Source organism: Varroa destructor, unplaced genomic scaffold (assembly GCF_002443255.2).
Source record: "Varroa destructor unplaced genomic scaffold, Vdes_3.0 BEIS01000001.1, whole genome shotgun sequence".
In the NCBI taxonomy this organism is placed as follows: Eukaryota; Metazoa; Arthropoda; class Arachnida; order Mesostigmata; family Varroidae; genus Varroa; species Varroa destructor.
This window is the reverse complement of record NW_019211454.1, coordinates 43,662,910-43,680,964: the sequence shown is the minus strand read 5'-3', so window position 1 is coordinate 43,680,964 and position 18,055 is coordinate 43,662,910. Positions and strand designations below refer to the sequence as shown.

Sequence of the window (18,055 nt, the reverse complement as noted above, 5' to 3'; positions counted from 1 at the left end):
TGAGAGGTAAGCAGATCCGGAAAGGTAACACATAATCGCATGAACCGCCATGGTGATATCACATTTTCAATTAAATAAGCAAGGTAAAGTCTTTATATTTATTACAAACAAACGCATGCATATAGCTGCTTTACTGCGACACTATCTAAACAGCTTATGTATTTCTTTTTATTTATTTGTATGTATTTTATTTGAGTGTGTTGATATATGAAAATCTCAGAAAAATCTGTTCAGAAGCGACCGCAAATAAGAAGTGCCGTTTTCGAGCAGAACTTCTATAGGATTCTAGGGACACAATGTCGTCAATGCGATTCAAAGTTTTTTTCGACTTGAACTTTAGAGTCGAATGATGCAGTCGCTGAAAAGGCACGTCCAAACGAAGTTGAGCTCTTTAATTGTGTTGAAAACAATGAAAATATAGCAGGACTGAAAGACCAGTAAGAAGAATGAAAATAATGCAACAGACGACTCGCTGTAATGCAACATCTTCAGTAGAGATCAAATCCATGCCAAAGAAGTGCCCATAAAAACGTCATACTTCACCTCCTTGCAATATTTATACACCAGTGAACGTTAAACGAGGTACCCAAATAATAGCAATTTCCCAACCCCATCATAAACTTTAATTTCGAATATAATACTCGATAAACAAACAAAGACATTTCACCTCATTTGGCTACGGAACTTGTACGTAATATCAGTCGAGTTTACGATCATAATATTTATGATTATCGGAACTAATTTTATTGTTCTTTAACAGCCCAAATGAAAATACGCTCCATTTGATAATGTCTTGTACAGGAAGCTACTTATATAAAATCATACATTTCTACACCTGCTCTTCTTGGGAGTGCGCTTCATCCGCACTGAGAAAATATTCAACAGATGATACACTTACTTTAAATGTAGGCGGATGGAAGAAATGCCAAAATCACCAAGACCTAACTACAGTTCCCTTACGGCTGCACGAAACTCGTACAGTAGAAAAACACAGCTTAAGGAGACCCTGGCGTCGTTCGAACTACTACTTCTGCTATAGCTGCTCCATACATAGTAGCAATCAGCTTGCGATCTGCGTGGTCTACGGAAGGCTAGCTGCTCGCAGCTTTGCCTGATCTCGTTTTCCTTCGCCCCCGTACCCAAAGACCTTTAACGGGACCGGTTGAGACATAACATCCTAAGAAGTCGGTGACAGCAGCGACACCATGTCTACCGCCTTTTGCCGGTTTTTGCGTCACGACTAAGGAAGGTAGCAAAAGATTGAAGGGACAGCGAAACAAACGAACAAGCGACAAGATCTTGTCACACAGTTGTTATAGATCAACTGTGACAACGGTCGAATGGTCAGACAGACGTATGTGACAGCCAGGCGCTCGGGCGATCACCTTCTCAACAGCAGACGAAAGACGAATGCGAAGATCGACGAAGAGGAAACTATAGAGCGAAATAGGATCCAAAATGAAACTTTGTTGTGGTTGTTGTTGTTCTTGTCGTCGTCGTCGTCGTCGTCGCTGTCGTTGTCGTTGGATAAGAGATACTGAAATACACTACCGATGCACAAATGTCAATGCACAATACTTCTTTCTCTGCTACCATTGCTAAGCATAGTAGCAGCTGACTTTCGTAACGCAACCTGTCGTGCATAGATATTGTACAAATCGACCCGACTGATTGTTCGATTTTAGGATGCCCGGGATATATCACGAGAAAGCCGACGTGTGAAAGCCAACATAGATACGTGCCCAATTAGCCCAGAAGACGCAAATCGGAAACAGATGTACCCATATCCTGAACATCTTTGCCGACGTTTCCTTGCATATAATACCCTCACTATGTGGCAGATGCTAGGTTAAAGACAACAAAAAATAAACAAGTACGAAGAAAGATTAATGGAGATAGCTATTTCGAAAAAGCCGATATCAAAGGGACAAAAGTACAAAAAGCAGTAACGTTAGGGTCGCGGGTTGCAGGCTAGTTATAGTACTTCAGTCTCTAATTCAAGGTTGGCTAGATATAACAACCAAGCAAAATAAAAATATTCTCATAATTAATAGCATGATGGCTGTTGCCAAAGCCGTCCGCCCAAGTCAAAGAGTCCGCTTGGATTACAGTAGACAGCGCAGAATACCATTAACGGAAAGGTGCACATAGTAATGCCATTACAATATACATAGTATATTACCATTGTAAAATACTAGAGTGGCAAGGAAGCGCGAAAATGAAGCTGACCCCGGCTATCTCATACCCGCAAGCTGTCAACGGAACGCATAATAAGAGACAGGAGATGTGACAATACTAGTTAGCGCCTTTGCTTTCATGTTCAAGCCACGAAAAGATGCTTTTACTACGAAAGTGAATTTTCCTCGCTCATTCTTACCCGGACTATCTATGCAGACTCGTAACGTCAGCAGGTCAGCCAGGTTACCACACATATAGGTCCTTCGCAAGCCACGTTTCCGAAAATAAAACCATACTCACCACTCTGTCAGAGTGGCCACCTCTGGCACATCTCCCTTCGCGCGGTCCAATTATTCCTCTGCTTTATCGTTTCCCGGTTACCGACCAATACTCCAAAACGTGCATTACTCATACCATCTAGTTGACTAATTCGAGTCCAGGCATAGCATGGTACGACCCCGTTTATTTCGATCCTTACAGCGCATTACCTACATGGCTATCGCCTAGAGAACCTTTAGATTCGCATGTGCCAATATAGAAAAGGTTCGAAAAAATAAAACCTTTTTGAAATTCGATAACATTATTATCGATTTTCGAATATGACAGTGCAGTGATGGAGGAAGCAACTGTAGCTGGCTCATAACAAGCAAACAACAGAGCCGGATACTATTTGGCACCTAAGCCGTCGTTTATACAGGTCCGTTCAGTATGATTACGCAATGATTCATACTGGATTGTTGTTAATTTTTAATCTACAACAGAGAAGTGAACAGGTCCAATATAGTCAATTTCGTGCAAATATAATAGCAGTAGCTAACAATTAGAATGTATATACGGTTTTCATCTAAACGACATCAGACGTAATACATGGTACACCCGATCAGCGTACTTGCTACGCGCTGGAATTGCAAATGACCTTGTTCGAACTCATAGAAACTACAACAACAGCAACGACGACGACGACTAAATTTTAAAAAAGAAGTCCTTAGGACCGATGAAACAAAAAAATGCGACAAATGTGTTGGTCTAGTTTCCTTATGGATAAAAAGGTTGCTAGCGATAGAGGGGCCTACTGTAACAAAAACGAAAACCCCTGTTTGAACCAAAAATTCAAGCGAGCAAACTGGCAGATGGATGAGCTACAATAAATGCAGTCTGTACATTGTCATAACCGAAGGCCTAGAATGCACGAACCTCCTCATAGTAGTAGGAAAGTACGTCTTCGGCGTACGAAGTCATTAACTACAAAAAAGCGCCTCATTTAAGCAAGGTCATATAATGTACTGGGCTCAATAATTTTTATTAGCAGTAAAAAGCTAACTGTTACATTTGAGAAACTTACCACAGCCTTAACAAGATATACATGAACTCCCGTTACCGCGAATTTTTCTCTGTGTCCATCTAAGAACAAATCAATGTTACGATAGTATTCAATATGTTGCCATGTTTTTTTTTTTTTCGTACAAGACGCTTTACTGCGATGCTTGCACAGTACATGCTTAGGGTCGGCTTAGGATTTACTCATTTTGGAAAGGTCATAGACAAATATTTACAGAGCAATACTAACGACTGTGAACGGATTCTTACTTCGATCGCGTACGATGCTGTATCGGATGTTGTGATCGGAGTCCGGGTCGCGGGCCTGAAGTTTGAACACTGGGGTTCCAGGTGGGGCATTTAGCTGAACAACTGCCTGCATTGGTAGTGGCCGATTGATGAAATATGGCGGTTCATCATTTACGTCGGTGATATGAATAATAATACGTTGACGCTCCTTTTCGGCACGGCCGGGAATTCGCACGAGAACCCAAAAATCGATGGTTTTTTCCTTGTCTAACTGTTCATAATCCCATTTTTCCTTGACTTTTACCTCGCCATTTGCCAGAATCGTTACCCATCTGGAATGAAACGTGCAAAACAATATAACATTTAGTATAAAAGAGCTACCCAGTTGCATCGACGGGCGTCTGCTATTCGGGGATTCTGTATTATATAGCTATAGCCCACTTTGTTTTTAAAATTCGACAGTTGTCATTGTTGTTGTTGTTGTAGCGCGTTCGGAGAGACTTTTTGGATATTGTTATATTATGAACATTTCTTTCCGAGGTAATCCGGCCGAATTAGAACCTGATTCAACTGATCGAACAATATGGGAAAATAGTTAAAAGCAGATAGCTAATACGAGCTCGCCTAGGACTTGATGATGCCTGCCAGAGGAAAGGTAAACAGACGGTTTGTAACGAGCCGCCTAAAAATCGACCTGTTTGCACATATAATTCAATATTGCTTTATTGTACGCACGTTTTGCCTGCCGGACATTGTCATAACTAAATCGTTTATCGAAATATATACGGATGAAATTAGCCAGAGTTCGTAGAATAACCAATTAAAAAATGTGTAGAGAAATTCAATTTTCTATAAAAAAAAAAAATAAAAAAAAAAAAAAAACAATAAAAATTACTTCCTGGTAGACAAACAAAACTTCAGGTAGACAAACAGCCTAACCTTGATTTACTAAAATCGATAGACTTTGAAAATTTTTCGTAACTGAATGACATTTGAATGAGGTGCCGTCCCCGTTGCCTTCAAATCTAGTTCGGAGTGTAATAAATTCGCGACCCTTTCTACGAAATCAATGAACATATATAGAATATATATAAAAAACGATACCCTTAAGAAAAAACAAAAAAATATCACTTTTCGTTTATATACAAAAGCCACTTCCGCTTTATTCACCAACCCTCAAGTCGATACTTTTCGCTGCGCTGCTTGGCTGCGTGCAAGTTTGAGTATCAGACCTTTAACTCTCGCCTTCGTTTGAATTACTGCAGTGGCAGTCCTTACTTATATGTTAAGCACCCCGTACGTATCGCTATCATCACTGAACGCTTACCTATACGTTTAAAGTGTCCACGATCGATCCGTTTTCAATCCAATTGGATATGACGAACAAACATTCTCGCATATCATAACGCCAATCTATCATTCACTCATAGGCACAGATTGAGTAGAATCACAGTCCCTCTGTTCTATTCTATTATCTGTTTGAATAACAATCAAGGACATTACCATTGGTTAGCTGCTATCGTGTCGAAGTAACTTATTTCCTGTAGTAATAAAAACAATCGCAAACTGACTCATTTTTTCTCCTTTTCAAGCTTCACTAAACGATTGAATACGATAGCAGCGACTACAGATCTTGCCATTAATTTTTTGCCATGGACTTTCCAATAACGCCAGCGCACGCATTTGAATAACAAGCACAACTCTTGCTGCATAATGGAAAATCGTTATCTACTACCGCAAACATCAGCACCAACACAAGAAAACATAATAAATACGAACCGCTTTCATGGGGCACCACCAATAGAAATAGCATCTCGTTTGTGTGGTGATTTCAAAAAAGTCCATTTTTTTTTTATCCTATCGATTTACGTCTGACAATAATAATAATATAGTAACACTTATCGGCTTAACACATTCAGTGAAGATAATATCTATTCATTAGTATTCTTCATCATCGCCATAATCAACGCCCATCTCTTTGGCCATCATTTGGGATGCGCTTAGCAGATCTGGCTGCTGGATTTCATCGTCCTCCGATTCAATATCATCCAAGTCATAATCTTCCTGAGGTTCCGGGTCATGCTTCACCTTCATATCTTGCTTGATGTCAGTAACAAGCGAGTGGATCTCTTTGAGATCCTGCTTAAGCTCGCGCTTACTCTCTTCTTTCTTCAATGTCGGCCCGCGCATCCGCTTACTCGTTATAGGGGCAGCCGTACTGTCAAAATCACTTGTGAGTTTCGCTAAAATATCATAATTAATTTTCCCCGAGGCTTTTGCCTCAATGATATCGTGCAGCTGCTTCGTGGGGTCATTCCGCCGTTTCCGGGGTGCGGGTTTTTTTCGGCCTTGTTTTATCCTCTGGGCCTCTTCTTCTTTCTTCTTTTGCTCTTTCTCGCGGGCTTTTTTGAGAAATTGCAGGTTCTCCTGGACCCATTTTTTTGTTTTTCGCACAATTTCTTCAGGTTTCAACAAATAGCCATTGATTTCTTCGTCATCAACGTCGGAGAAGCTGTCATCATCACGATGTTCAGGCACTACATAATCCTCGAGTCGTTGCACGGGATCTCCAGTTGAGGACAACCCACCCTCGGCAAGGGCACCTTCTCGAGTTGGCATTTCCTCTCCGCACGAATCAATAATAGTTTCGACTGCAGATGCAGAGATCTGCTCGGTGAGTATGTCCATCTCTTCTTCCGTAAGCTCAAAGCGCCGCCGAACTTCGTCGTCTTTCGCGGAATTCGCGAAACGCATCGCCACCTCCATTTGCCGGCACTCAATTAGTTCCTCCATTTTTTCTTGGAACCGTCGCGTTTCTTCCAGCAGATCTTCGTCAATGGACTGTTCCTCCATACGTTTATGTGTCTTACTAACCGGCGGCAAGAGCTCCTCGGGAATGTCATTGTCATCCGCCTTAAGAAATGCACCCATCTCCATTTTGCCCGCACTTGTGTCAGCGAACTCTTTTAGGCGAAGCCTAAGAGTCGACGTCGACATGCAAACCATGTCGGCAAACTCTTCAAATGTTCGATTGAATCCGTGGTAGCGACAGGCCGCAAGCAATGCGGCTCCGCAGAGACCTGCAGGCCGACGGCCGTAGTGCATCCAGTCCCTGTTCATTCGTTGACAGATGCGAACAGCGGTGTTTATCACCCTATGCAGTACCTCGCCCAGCTCAAGCTGCTGTGCGAATCGCATAATCAACGTTGATGGATCCTGGATTGGAATTGTGATTTGTAGTTCGCGAACAAACTTATTGTACACTTGACCAAGATCCCATACATTTACTTGCGCAGCATCCGAGATGTCGAGTAGCATCACCGGCATATTTCGTATTCGTGCAACGATGTATATGCAAGTACTCAAGCTTTTGATCCATTGTATGCCTCTGGTTAGCCCACGGTCAAGGGCCATGCTGTAGAAATTTGTCGCATGGGTCACCGCATCATCCGTAAAATTGACGGCTGACGAGATACGGTGGACTTCGTCACGGGCGCGTACCAGCCGCCACCTTCGACGCTCGTCCCTTCCAGACACACCATTGATTCCGCCCACCTGGCTGATTCCGCCAGGTCCGACAATTGAGCCCAGAGCACGAACTCCACCACCGGAAGTCTCTTCAAATTGGACCTCGGAAACAATAAAGCTATTCTCAACAACTGCTCCACAGTCTCGACATACTGCGTGACCCTGTTGACGATCTTCGATTATTGCAGATGATCCACACTCTGTGCACCTGCTAGAATCGCACATTTTCGTTTTTGGTGCCTTCACGCTCCTATTTCACGAGCGCATTTTCCGTGGCACCTTTCGTCTTCAAAGCATCGAGCTCTGTTTTTTGCTTTTGCTATCGCTGCAACTTCCATATAGGGCTAACGCAACCGATGTCCAACTAAATTGTCATTGTACGAAGAGCATGACTTCCTATTGCATACCGAATATATCGCTACTATTTCGCCACGCCAAATCGTGCCGTCATTTTACCAACACATCTAGCTTTAGTTTATACTACAGCACGACTGTTGCCGGCTGGCGGTACCGGTGGCGGTGCACTCTACTAGCAACAGATACAATTAGAACTGATTCCGGTGCCACGAGGAGCTCCGTTCACAACAGTTTGAGCTAGCGGTACTCCCAGGCGCAAGAGTTGCGTAGAAGCGGCAGCCCTTTCTTCACACATTAACAGAACCATACGGTTCAAGCAAAGCAGTTGGATATATCGGCTGCTACAAATTCTATTGCTATCGCTACTGCTGGCGCTGCTACCAATACTACCCTAATGGTCGCCGATCTGCGATGCCTGTGTTTTGGTGGCTGCGGCATAGAGCACTTTGTAAACATAGCCGCAAGCAGACGACAGCGACGAGAGAAAACAGTCACATCATTGAGAAAGCGGCTGACGGCAAAACATACCAGGCTCAGAATTATTATATTGCTACGAGTAATCCGTTCAATGGGAGGAACAGATGGAAGCAAAACTATACCAGCGACATAGATAATGATGGTGATGACGATGATGAAAAGGACATTCGGCGTTAAAACGCAACTACGAAAAAGGTGAGTGTCGTTTTCGACGAAATAGACAGCAGAAAGCGGTTATTCCATCAAAATGGAGCAACGGCCTCGAACATATTTAGGTCTGCCTATCGTAGCGATAGTAGAGCAGTATTCAGACTGCGACATCTTTAATACCTAACTAATATAAAGCAGAACAATGAAACGGGAGGGGCGTAATTGGTAAGAATGAACAAAGAACTATTCAACCCAATGGGAAGTCCTATGTAGGTTGTTTTGAGACGAGCGTCTAAAGAAGTGATCCATCTAAGTGACTATTTGTCAAGACAAACAAATATTTCATTGCTGATAGCTATGTAAAAATTGAAATTAACTATGGTAACAAAGTGCTACATAAAAAAGAAGAGCATGCTCTAATCGCGAAAGACGAAAAAGGCCATTTGTAACGGATGTCCTGATGTGGCCTGAGAAAGAGCAACAGACATTCTAGTAGGACGACATATTAGTTCAAGGATATGGAGTCTTAATAAATGAAAAAATACGGCAACGTTTATATATAATCTAGTCGATTACTTAACGCATCTGTATGTACATGTATAAATAGTGAGTGCGTATCAAATATTGCAAATAAAGATACACAATAGCTTTTGTTGGGACATCCCAACAACAGGTCCCGATCGAGCCAGACGAATCGACCAGAATTTCTTACAATTGTTACATTTCAATTTAGTAAACAAAATCACCAATACTGTAACCATTAATTATATTACTGGCGAATAATATTATTTAAAAAAAAATTTACATAAATGACTGAAATGCGTAAGTATCCTGCACCGTTCTACATTTGTTCTTTTAAAAAAAAAATGTACTTCGTTTTTTTACAGAAGGCAATTGTTTGTTCAGAAAACACGTAGATAAGTATTTTTGCTACCTTTTTCCATTTAGATGCAATGGAAATGTTGGTTAAACTTTTCACAACCCTAGTAAGGCCCGGTGATCGGATTACGCGCTGTACAGGCATCAAAGCTACGAGCAAATTCAAGGCATAAAAATGCACAATAGCCACAGATCTATTCTCCGTCAGATGAGCGGTTGGCACATCTATTTTTAATCGGCATTTATTATCAGAGAGTACCACTGGTTTATGGTCACCGTTCTGGATCAATTGCATTAAGGCGTTTAACGGAACTCTTGTGTGAAATGGCAGGATTTCATTGGCTTAATGTCGTATATGTTGAAGTATATGTCGTATTTAAGAGGTAAAAAAGCAACTGAATATCAATATATGGTGGGCTGTGGAAAGCAGACAGCTGCTGTCAAACTGCATTGCACTGAATACTGAACAACGCCAAACATCCAATGTTAGTACAGACAAAAAAGCTAAATTCACCTTGTAGGTAAGAAAAAATCCATCATTTTTTGTCATAAACCTGTTTATTTCATGCAGTTACGTAATCCGACATACGAAGATATTTTTGCTTGCAGTAACCTCTCGTTGCAGATCCCAGCATTAGTTGGTAATGCCTGGTCGCTTGCTAGGCACAACATCTTGTAAATTAAGAAGATTTTTATAGATGTTTGGGCTTTTTGACTAGATATTGCAATAAGTTTGGCTGGAACCAACAAAATACACAACGACAACTATATCACAGACACTAACCAGTTCGTCGACTGTATAATGTTACCTGGATTCCTTTTTTTGGCCTGCTTTAATTGATAGTGGACTCGTTAAGGGAAAATTGAAACAAACAAGAAAAGCTGAATCACAAGGATACGTTGAATAGTCGTAATGGGTGATTTAAAAAATATGGTTTAGGGGAGTAGACGAAAGGAGGTGAAATTAAAGGCCTTGAAAAGCTAGCAGAAAATGTAAAGTTTATAAACCCACGAATCGTTAACTTTAATTTCTACAAGTGATCAAACCATGGCAACAATTGTCAAAGAAGTGGCCGTTGACTTTTGGTAATCCAAAACAAAGCTCTGGCACGTAGTTGTTGACATCTATTGCGGAACCTTTGATTTATAAGACTGTCTTCTGTAAAGATTTTGTAAGTGAGTCAAATTGAACTATACTTCACTGGGAACCTCCATGTGTTTTGAGTACAAATCAACTCGTCCGTCATACTCGACTCGACTCTCGTCTCAGATTCTGTGACATACAAAGAGTCATGACACCTAGCAAGCTGACAAACAAAACCGCCATTGTCGCTTACGGTGTCGTTAGTCGTTATGAGCAATGGTCTATGGGAGTGGTTTAATTAACAAGGAACCATACATGAAAACTGCTCGAAAATGAGCTAGTCTACACAAGGGACCTATGGACCTTTTGCCTTTGAGTAATTACTTTTATATTTAACCCTATTTGCAGTTAGGCCATGATTGGCAGACTTTTGCGGATGACAATTAGCAAAGCAGAAATCACAGTCAAATAATGTATAATAGCATCTGTAACATATTGAAAATATATATTTCGGTTTTTTGAACTAAGATTATTACCATAAATGGGTGGCTGCATATCAAACGGTGAATATCTGAAAATTCGCATTAACATTTTACAAAGAAACCTAGCCGTATTTGCTTGTGTTTACATGTAATTTTTGAACGAAGTCCGTGATTTACAATAACACAGGACGGTTTATGCCGCAGTGTTGGCTGTGTCATGGCTGTATCCTGTTATCTTTGGCTTGACTTTTCACAACACTAATACTATTTGTGCTTACATAAAGTCTTTTGTTTGTAAATAATTATGTACAATGCTTTTCACTGTTATAAGTAAAGTTAATTAGCCAACTCTTAGTGGCCAGATAAGATTTAAGCTAAATACTGTTCAACAAAGGTGTGCGGAAGTTTTATTTTGACGACAACAAGTGTCCGTTCAACCAGCTGATCATATCCCACTAAGCTCCCTGTGAAATGAGAGGATGTACCCCTATGACAGTAGGAAAAAGCGTTCTTCAGGGGGAAAGCCTGTTCTGCGACGAAGTCGTTACTGGCATTAGGGGTCATTAAGCATCGATTCGCGAAATGAAGACCTTATTTCTACACAAGACAATGATGTACAAAAATTCATTCATTCGACTGCTATTGCAGTACTTCATGATTATCTATCGTCCACGCTAACAGTCCGATAGTAACTGCTGAAAAGAATCCCAAACAATAATGATTGCTATGCATGATATATAGCGACGCCAACGGCGACAGCTCAAAGACATTCACAGCGCAGGGTCAGAAGATGAAGGAATCATAGCAAAATTCGCAGAGACCAACAATCACGGTAACAGCCTCAGCCAGAAGTCACATTTTACACAGTTGAGTATTCTTGAAGGAATTATTTCCGTAGGAGATTTTGTACTTGGAAACATCCTGCAACAACAACGAAATCTTTTACGAAACTTCGACCAAGAGTGTTAACAGACGGAAAACTGTGTCATTTGGTGTTTGCCCCGCACGTGCAACTGGCCTAATGCCCCTCTGTATTTGCTGTGCACCCGTTTGTCCGGTCGCTATTTGTTAGCATGAGTAGCCATAGTATGAGTGAGTGCCTCAACATCTTTCCGGTACGGTAACACTAACGGCCGCATGAAACAAGCAGTAACGAAGAAACAAAGATAGCAAGGCCATGGATTACTTGGGTCTGTTTGTTGTCGTAGCAACTAATCGCCGACAGTCGCTTCTATTCAGTGTAGAAACTACAGTTGTTGTTGCTGCTGCTACTCATACGGCAATAAGGTAAGCAATAGCAGTAAGAATTTCTATAAAAACACGGGCAGTAGCCGCGACCATCGACATGAAGGTACGGCCGAAATAGTTGAACGCGTCAAGTAACCGATGGGCCCAAACGGCTTGGCTCAACACAACAAGAGCGCTGAATTAGCTGGCCAACCGTCATTGCTGCTTCCTCATGTGAAGAACAATGCTATTAAAGACAACGTTTGCTCCCACTTATGTGTCCATCTAACGAAGTTGACTTTTGCTGGTCAACCTCATCAAACAATCAGCGCTGTAGTGTCTATATAGTCCTTGCTATGCTTCCTGCAAACAGCTTCGGCGATAATAGTTAAAAAGAGGACAACGTAAGAATTAAGCGCAAACGCATAGTGACAACGAGTGGGGAACAGCGGTCAGTAACAAGTACCTTCTTGATTTTAGTAAACTGGGTGCCACTGGTGAAGTGCCATCGTTTACCTGGTATGACTGAGTCGTGTAACGCCAGTAATTCTGTTACTGCTACCCTGTCTGGTCAGCGCCATGCGGGTGCCAACGCAAATTACAATGGCAATATGAAAGGGTAGTACGTATAGTATTTCCCATAGCAGCAGCTTATCGAGCTAGTCAATTGGCGACGCTGTAGCTCGTTGTTCGTCGGTCAATCACATACAAGGCCCTATCCTAGAAACGTTAAAATTGACTTTAGATGCAGCGTCGCGGAAGCCATTGCGATGTCTGCACGTTCCAAGGGATCACTATTCCGGTGAAGGGCCGCTCTGCTAAGCTTCATTATCAAGAACAAGCAGCAGCAGTCAACAAAGCCGAGGCAGGTGGAGGCAAACTAAAAGTTAACAGTGGTAACAAGACTGAGACGTCGGTGTTCAAAGCCGATCCTGTCATCCCTTGCGGGTGACGCTGGGCTAGCAGCTTAACAACATGTCATATTTTTATATCGACATCTGAATGGACGCACGTACTTTCGTAGTCCAAACACTATACAGCTATCGGTCAACATAACCGGTTCGCCGACAGTTGCTAAAGCACAATAATAGCCTACAATGTGGAGGACGCTCGATCTCTTTTGAGTCTACGTGATTACCTTCGTCGTCTCAAAGCACACAATTACACGAAGACGCAGTTGTTCTACTACTATTGTTTATACTTCTTCTTTGAAGAGCTGGGATAAGTGTCCGTCGTAATGTGGTTACAGCATTTTATAGTAAGTGGACAAGTGAAGCCGTTGCCTGAGCCCGTTCTCCTCAAATCTATTGTGCAATAGTAGGACTGGTTATGCTAGCCGCAAATGCATATAATTAGACGCCTCTCCTAATTGTTCTGATTACGTAAACTTGATGTTAATATATTATAGATTAACGGGAGATCTAAATCTTTTAAGGAAAACGTGTCATAACTAAAAGGAAGGATCGCCGCCTTCGAGTACCCCGACGCCGCCATCATACGTTCGAGTCTCTCCCTCTCGTTGTCGCTCTCGTTGCAGTTGCTCGTTAATTGTTATTATTCTCTTATTTTAAACTTGCTGTCTGCTAAGCGTCCCTGCTAGTTATTTTTCTTGGTTACAGCGCGAACGTGCGGTATATCATTGCATATCAGCATCAATTCGGCATCTCAATAAAGGTGAACATTTAAGAAGTTTATCGACCTGTTTATACTTTGTTACTGAATTCTCCTTGAGATTTTTGAACATAAAACTTTACTTTAGGAAAACTGTGCTGTTTCTGGAGTTGTCGGCTTGGCTGTTATGGAACGTTTCGGCAACGCACGATCAAGATGCATATATATATCGTGCATGTAACAGTTAGTATAGAAGCCATGATAAAGACATGGTCACAAAAGAAGGTATCAACGGACCTTATACAAGCGACGACTATACCGTTAGCGTTGTTGTGTGAATATAAATAAGTAATACGAATGAACGAAAAAAGGCGTGTTCGTCTATGTGTATGTTCATGCAATGCAAAAAACCTGGAGAGCAGTTCGCGATAGCGCATAGCGAATTTCTGCGTTGTTGCGTAGTCATTTGAAATCACTACGCGTTGATTTCCTTTACGTTTTTTCTCCTTAATATTGTTGCTGTTCTTCTCGATGTTGTATTTCTACCTCAGATGATCGCCTGCTCATATATATTACCGCACCCGAATATAGGCGATACATCAAGTCTCGCCAATCCGTGGCGGTTACTGCGACCATGGTGACATTAGCGACAACGCTGACGACAGCACAAAACTTACATAAACACAATTCCTACAGGAACTCGTCGACGCGGAAGAAGCGCTCCACCCACCCGCAACAGCGACTGCAAGTATACGTCCTCTAATGGAGCGCGACTCGTGACCTAATCGCCTTCGTTCCTTACCATCGCAACGTTATTTTTTATCAACAGCGTCGTCGCCTGTTATCACAAGCGTCATCAGCACCAGTGCCATAATCAGAATCATCACTATAATCCGCATCAGCATCATGACCTAGATCGCTACCGGAGCGCCCTAGACCATCGAAGCGATCATAGGAGGCACCGGTCAGCATTATAGTTGCACCAGTGCTATCGATTGCCATTATTAGCGTTATACTGTTGTTTTAATTGTCGTCGATAATTTCTAGCTCAGTTCACAATATTCAGGCCACCTGCTGTTAGTCAGCGTAGTTAGCGCCACTAGGACCAACTCGGCCAACAAACACGCGAGTAGACAATTAACATTGATTTACTCACTAATCCGACTACACTATAATTAGGTCTGCTTCTTTTTACCACATTGCTACATGTATATATGTTCCGACATAGCGTTATATCTTACTGTGCAACATACCTTGCACTAGCACCCCTATAACGAGTACGATCATAATGGCCACAGCGGCTACCGCTGATCAATTTATGATCAACTCCTCTCAAGATAACTCGCGACATAAATAGAAACGAAGAACGATGAAATGTGCCTTAGATGAACTGATCTCGACTTTAAGGAGCAACACCGAAAGGCGAGTACATACATATTGCTCTTTTATATTCGATGTAAACACTAAACTAAAAAAATCGATAGATGTTAGAGTAACTGCTGATGTTGTCAAAAACAAGAATATTTACATGCTGGTACTATTGGTAGACATTTAGAAATAATGCTGCCGACAGAGCGTAAGAATATGATTTTACATTGCTTGTGTACGACAGTTTGTTCTTTGTCTATTTTCTTACCCGTCTGGGTAGCCGCCTGTACCATTCATGGCGATAGTGCTATATGTGTTAATGATAGAAGATAAACAATGGGGGGTCTGGGGGGATATTGCACCTGAGAAAAAATCAAGTTTTAGTCTCACGCAAGCAGCAAATAGATACGTATGTATGTACGTATAGACTGTGCTTAACGCTTCGAAAATCAACAGCTATATTGCCGACCCGGCAACGTGCTTAAAAGGAATAATTTTGTGTTCTGTATAGAATGTTAAAGAAACATTAGGAAAGCAACAGCAGCAGCAATAGTGGTAAAAACCGATGACAAGAGAAAAGCTGAAAAGGGAGATGCCGAATACTTCGATTTCACAGCCTAGACTGCGATTCTGTTCTGCTTAGAACAGAACGAAACCGCAGCTATTTAATGAAAGCACATTTGAGTTCATTGTCTATTTTTCATGAGATCAGGTATGATACTGTATAATGCTGCATTAAAAGCACTCTATAAATCGGTAAATGCCAACCACGCTTCTAAGTAATGAGTTGTTTTTTGATCAAAAGGCTTTTGGTTATTTACGAAAAGGATTCTTTGTGGGCCGATTTCGTTTCATTCTTTTCCTTTATTCTAAAAGTGCACTGCACAGACTCTGAAGGAAGCTGAACTTTAACTAACATGAAATCGAGCTGAATAATATCTTAGGGGATCTTCAGGCGGTAGTAAAATTCAATCACAGACATTTACATTAGATAATTGAAATAGATTAAAGATCGTCATCACCGTATTGACGAAGTACTTAATGGACGCATTACTTTATCGGAGCAGCAGATCAGCCAATAGAGAATTCGCTAAGAGCTCTTTTACAGGGCAATGAAAAAGTGGGTTGCATAAACGTTCGCTAAACTCAATTTCGACTATGCAAAAGGAACGCTGCTAAACCAATATTCATTCACAGACCGAATTAAACAAATCGGCTATAAGTGGGAGAGATAAATAAGCTGAACTTTAACTTGAACCCGACAGCGCTGTGTTTACTGACTACGGTTACCGGAAACTACTATTAGGTGAAAACGTTTGAGGAAAAACAGGGTGGCACAAATATTGTAAAATAGTTCCTAAGTTGACATAGGCTAGAAATATTTGCTGCAATTGGACGATGCCTGCGCAATGAACCTTCGAATGGATAATAAACTGCGCAAATTTTTCCTCCCGTCATATATTTGCCGTACACCTTGCATTGCCTTAAAATGACCAAAAATTTATTTAAAGAAAAGAAGAATAGCCTAGACAAGGAAAAACCTTAATTCAATATAATGTAAATGGTGTGCAAGGGTAGTGCAGGTGAAAAAATTTATACAATCAATTTTTGGCTCTTACTACTCAGTATTTTTTACACAAATCAACAAGGCGTTTATTGTAAATAGACACTGTAACACCGTGGCGTATTTCGTCAGATTCAAAATGCTCTACACATATGTGTATAACAAATTAATGTAAGTAAAATCGTCGGGTTGAAGAATACAAGCCGTGAAGGACAAGATCTGTATCAGGAATCGCTTAAGTAACTTAGGTACAGTGACGCTGCTGCGTATTCAACATTAAATCGTGTGGACCGGAACACCTTCTCAAAACAGACCCTTGCAAACGGATAGTCCGAGGTTTTAGTTCGTGTTTGATAATATTATAGTGCAACACCTTTTAGGGTAAATATATATTTATACTACGAATGCTTTGCAATTAAGGGACTATTTTGTACACGGTAACTGGTATTAGGAACGGTTATTATTAGTATCATCATCGTCGTCAATTGGGCTCTCCAAGACTTCCGTGAAGCTTTCTGCCTCTTCAACGCTCGCACCGTTTTCAAAAACATCGCCAATTTTAGCCACTTCGTTCGCACGTCGCATTATTCACACAGTACGTGATCAGTCGTAGTCTGACCATATCTAGAGTACCGGCAGAGCTTCGCTGTATGTATAAAATACTAATCTGCCTTGGCGATTCCTAGTGTTCCTGATGTATGTAATTAGTCAGCAGAGTCCCAAAGACCCGATGACCCCTCAACCCGATTTAACGTAATCGGCCGGTAACAGTGGACGGATTTAGCTTCTTCATGCTACTGGAGCTTAGTCTTTAACTAAAGGTAGCTTTCGCAGTAGTGACACTATTCCAGACTTTTTCGCACAACAAGAGGGATTCCTCTCGTGCGATAGTAAATAAGGCAGCGCTGCGAACCTAGTGGCATCTTTTTTTTCGTATTGTTTTATGTATGTCATTAAATTAGCAACGGAGTAGAAGTTTTAATATGCAGTACGCTGGCTTAACTGGCACTGCATTACTGCCATTCCGTGCGTCGTAACAGTCCATTGGTTTTCCGGCCACCGTTAACTTCCCTAGCTAGCAAAGTAACACATGCGAGTACTAAGTGTTATCGCAGATACATCATACACACGTACAGACGGACCAACAGTTATACGGAAGCAAGCATATCTAGAATTTAACAGCAGCGGCGGCGGCGGCAGCAGCAGCAGACGGCTATGTCTGTCGGGTATACCGGCAACTCGAATTAGCCGGACAGTAGTACTCGGTAAAGGCACTAAGCCTAGTGAGCAACGCTGTCTAAATAGCAAATCATATCAGAGTAGTGTATAAGAAGTACCTTACCACTTGTTAGAAAACGCCGTTGATGCATACTAAGCCCTTGCCCCCCAGGTCTCTATTCGGTTTCGTTCCCGTTGCAAGGTCGGCGGGAGCTGGTGTTGTACGGGTAGAATCTAGTACCAAGGAGCTCAGAAAACGACTCAGCACGAGATAGTCATCAGGATAGTACTTCTAGGAAAATTAGCATTCCATCAGGAACAGCAATGGGCAACAAAATTGAGAAGAGTAATGTTGACGACGACGAC

The 18,055-nt window shown here is 41.6% G+C and overlaps 1 protein-coding gene and 1 long non-coding RNA gene across 5 annotated transcripts in view; one reads left to right on the top strand and one right to left on the bottom strand.

The window, feature by feature from the left end:
* The window catches only part of CadN (neural cadherin), a 142,134-nt gene that overhangs the window by 30,835 nt on the left and 93,244 nt on the right, over positions 1-18,055 (bottom strand). For all 4 annotated transcript variants that reach the window (XM_022791573.2, XM_022791582.2, XM_086982467.1 and 1 more), the window contains one exon: positions 3,766-4,076. In XM_022791573.2, the coding sequence (XP_022647308.1) occupies positions 3,766-4,076 (311 nt within the window). The remainder of the gene's footprint in view (positions 1-3,765; positions 4,077-18,055) is intronic.
* LOC147758679 (uncharacterized) lies at positions 8,117-16,377 on the top strand. Its single transcript, XR_015323389.1, has 3 exons — positions 8,117-8,301; positions 13,364-13,602; positions 14,091-16,377. It is a non-coding gene; the product is annotated as an uncharacterized LOC147758679 (long non-coding RNA).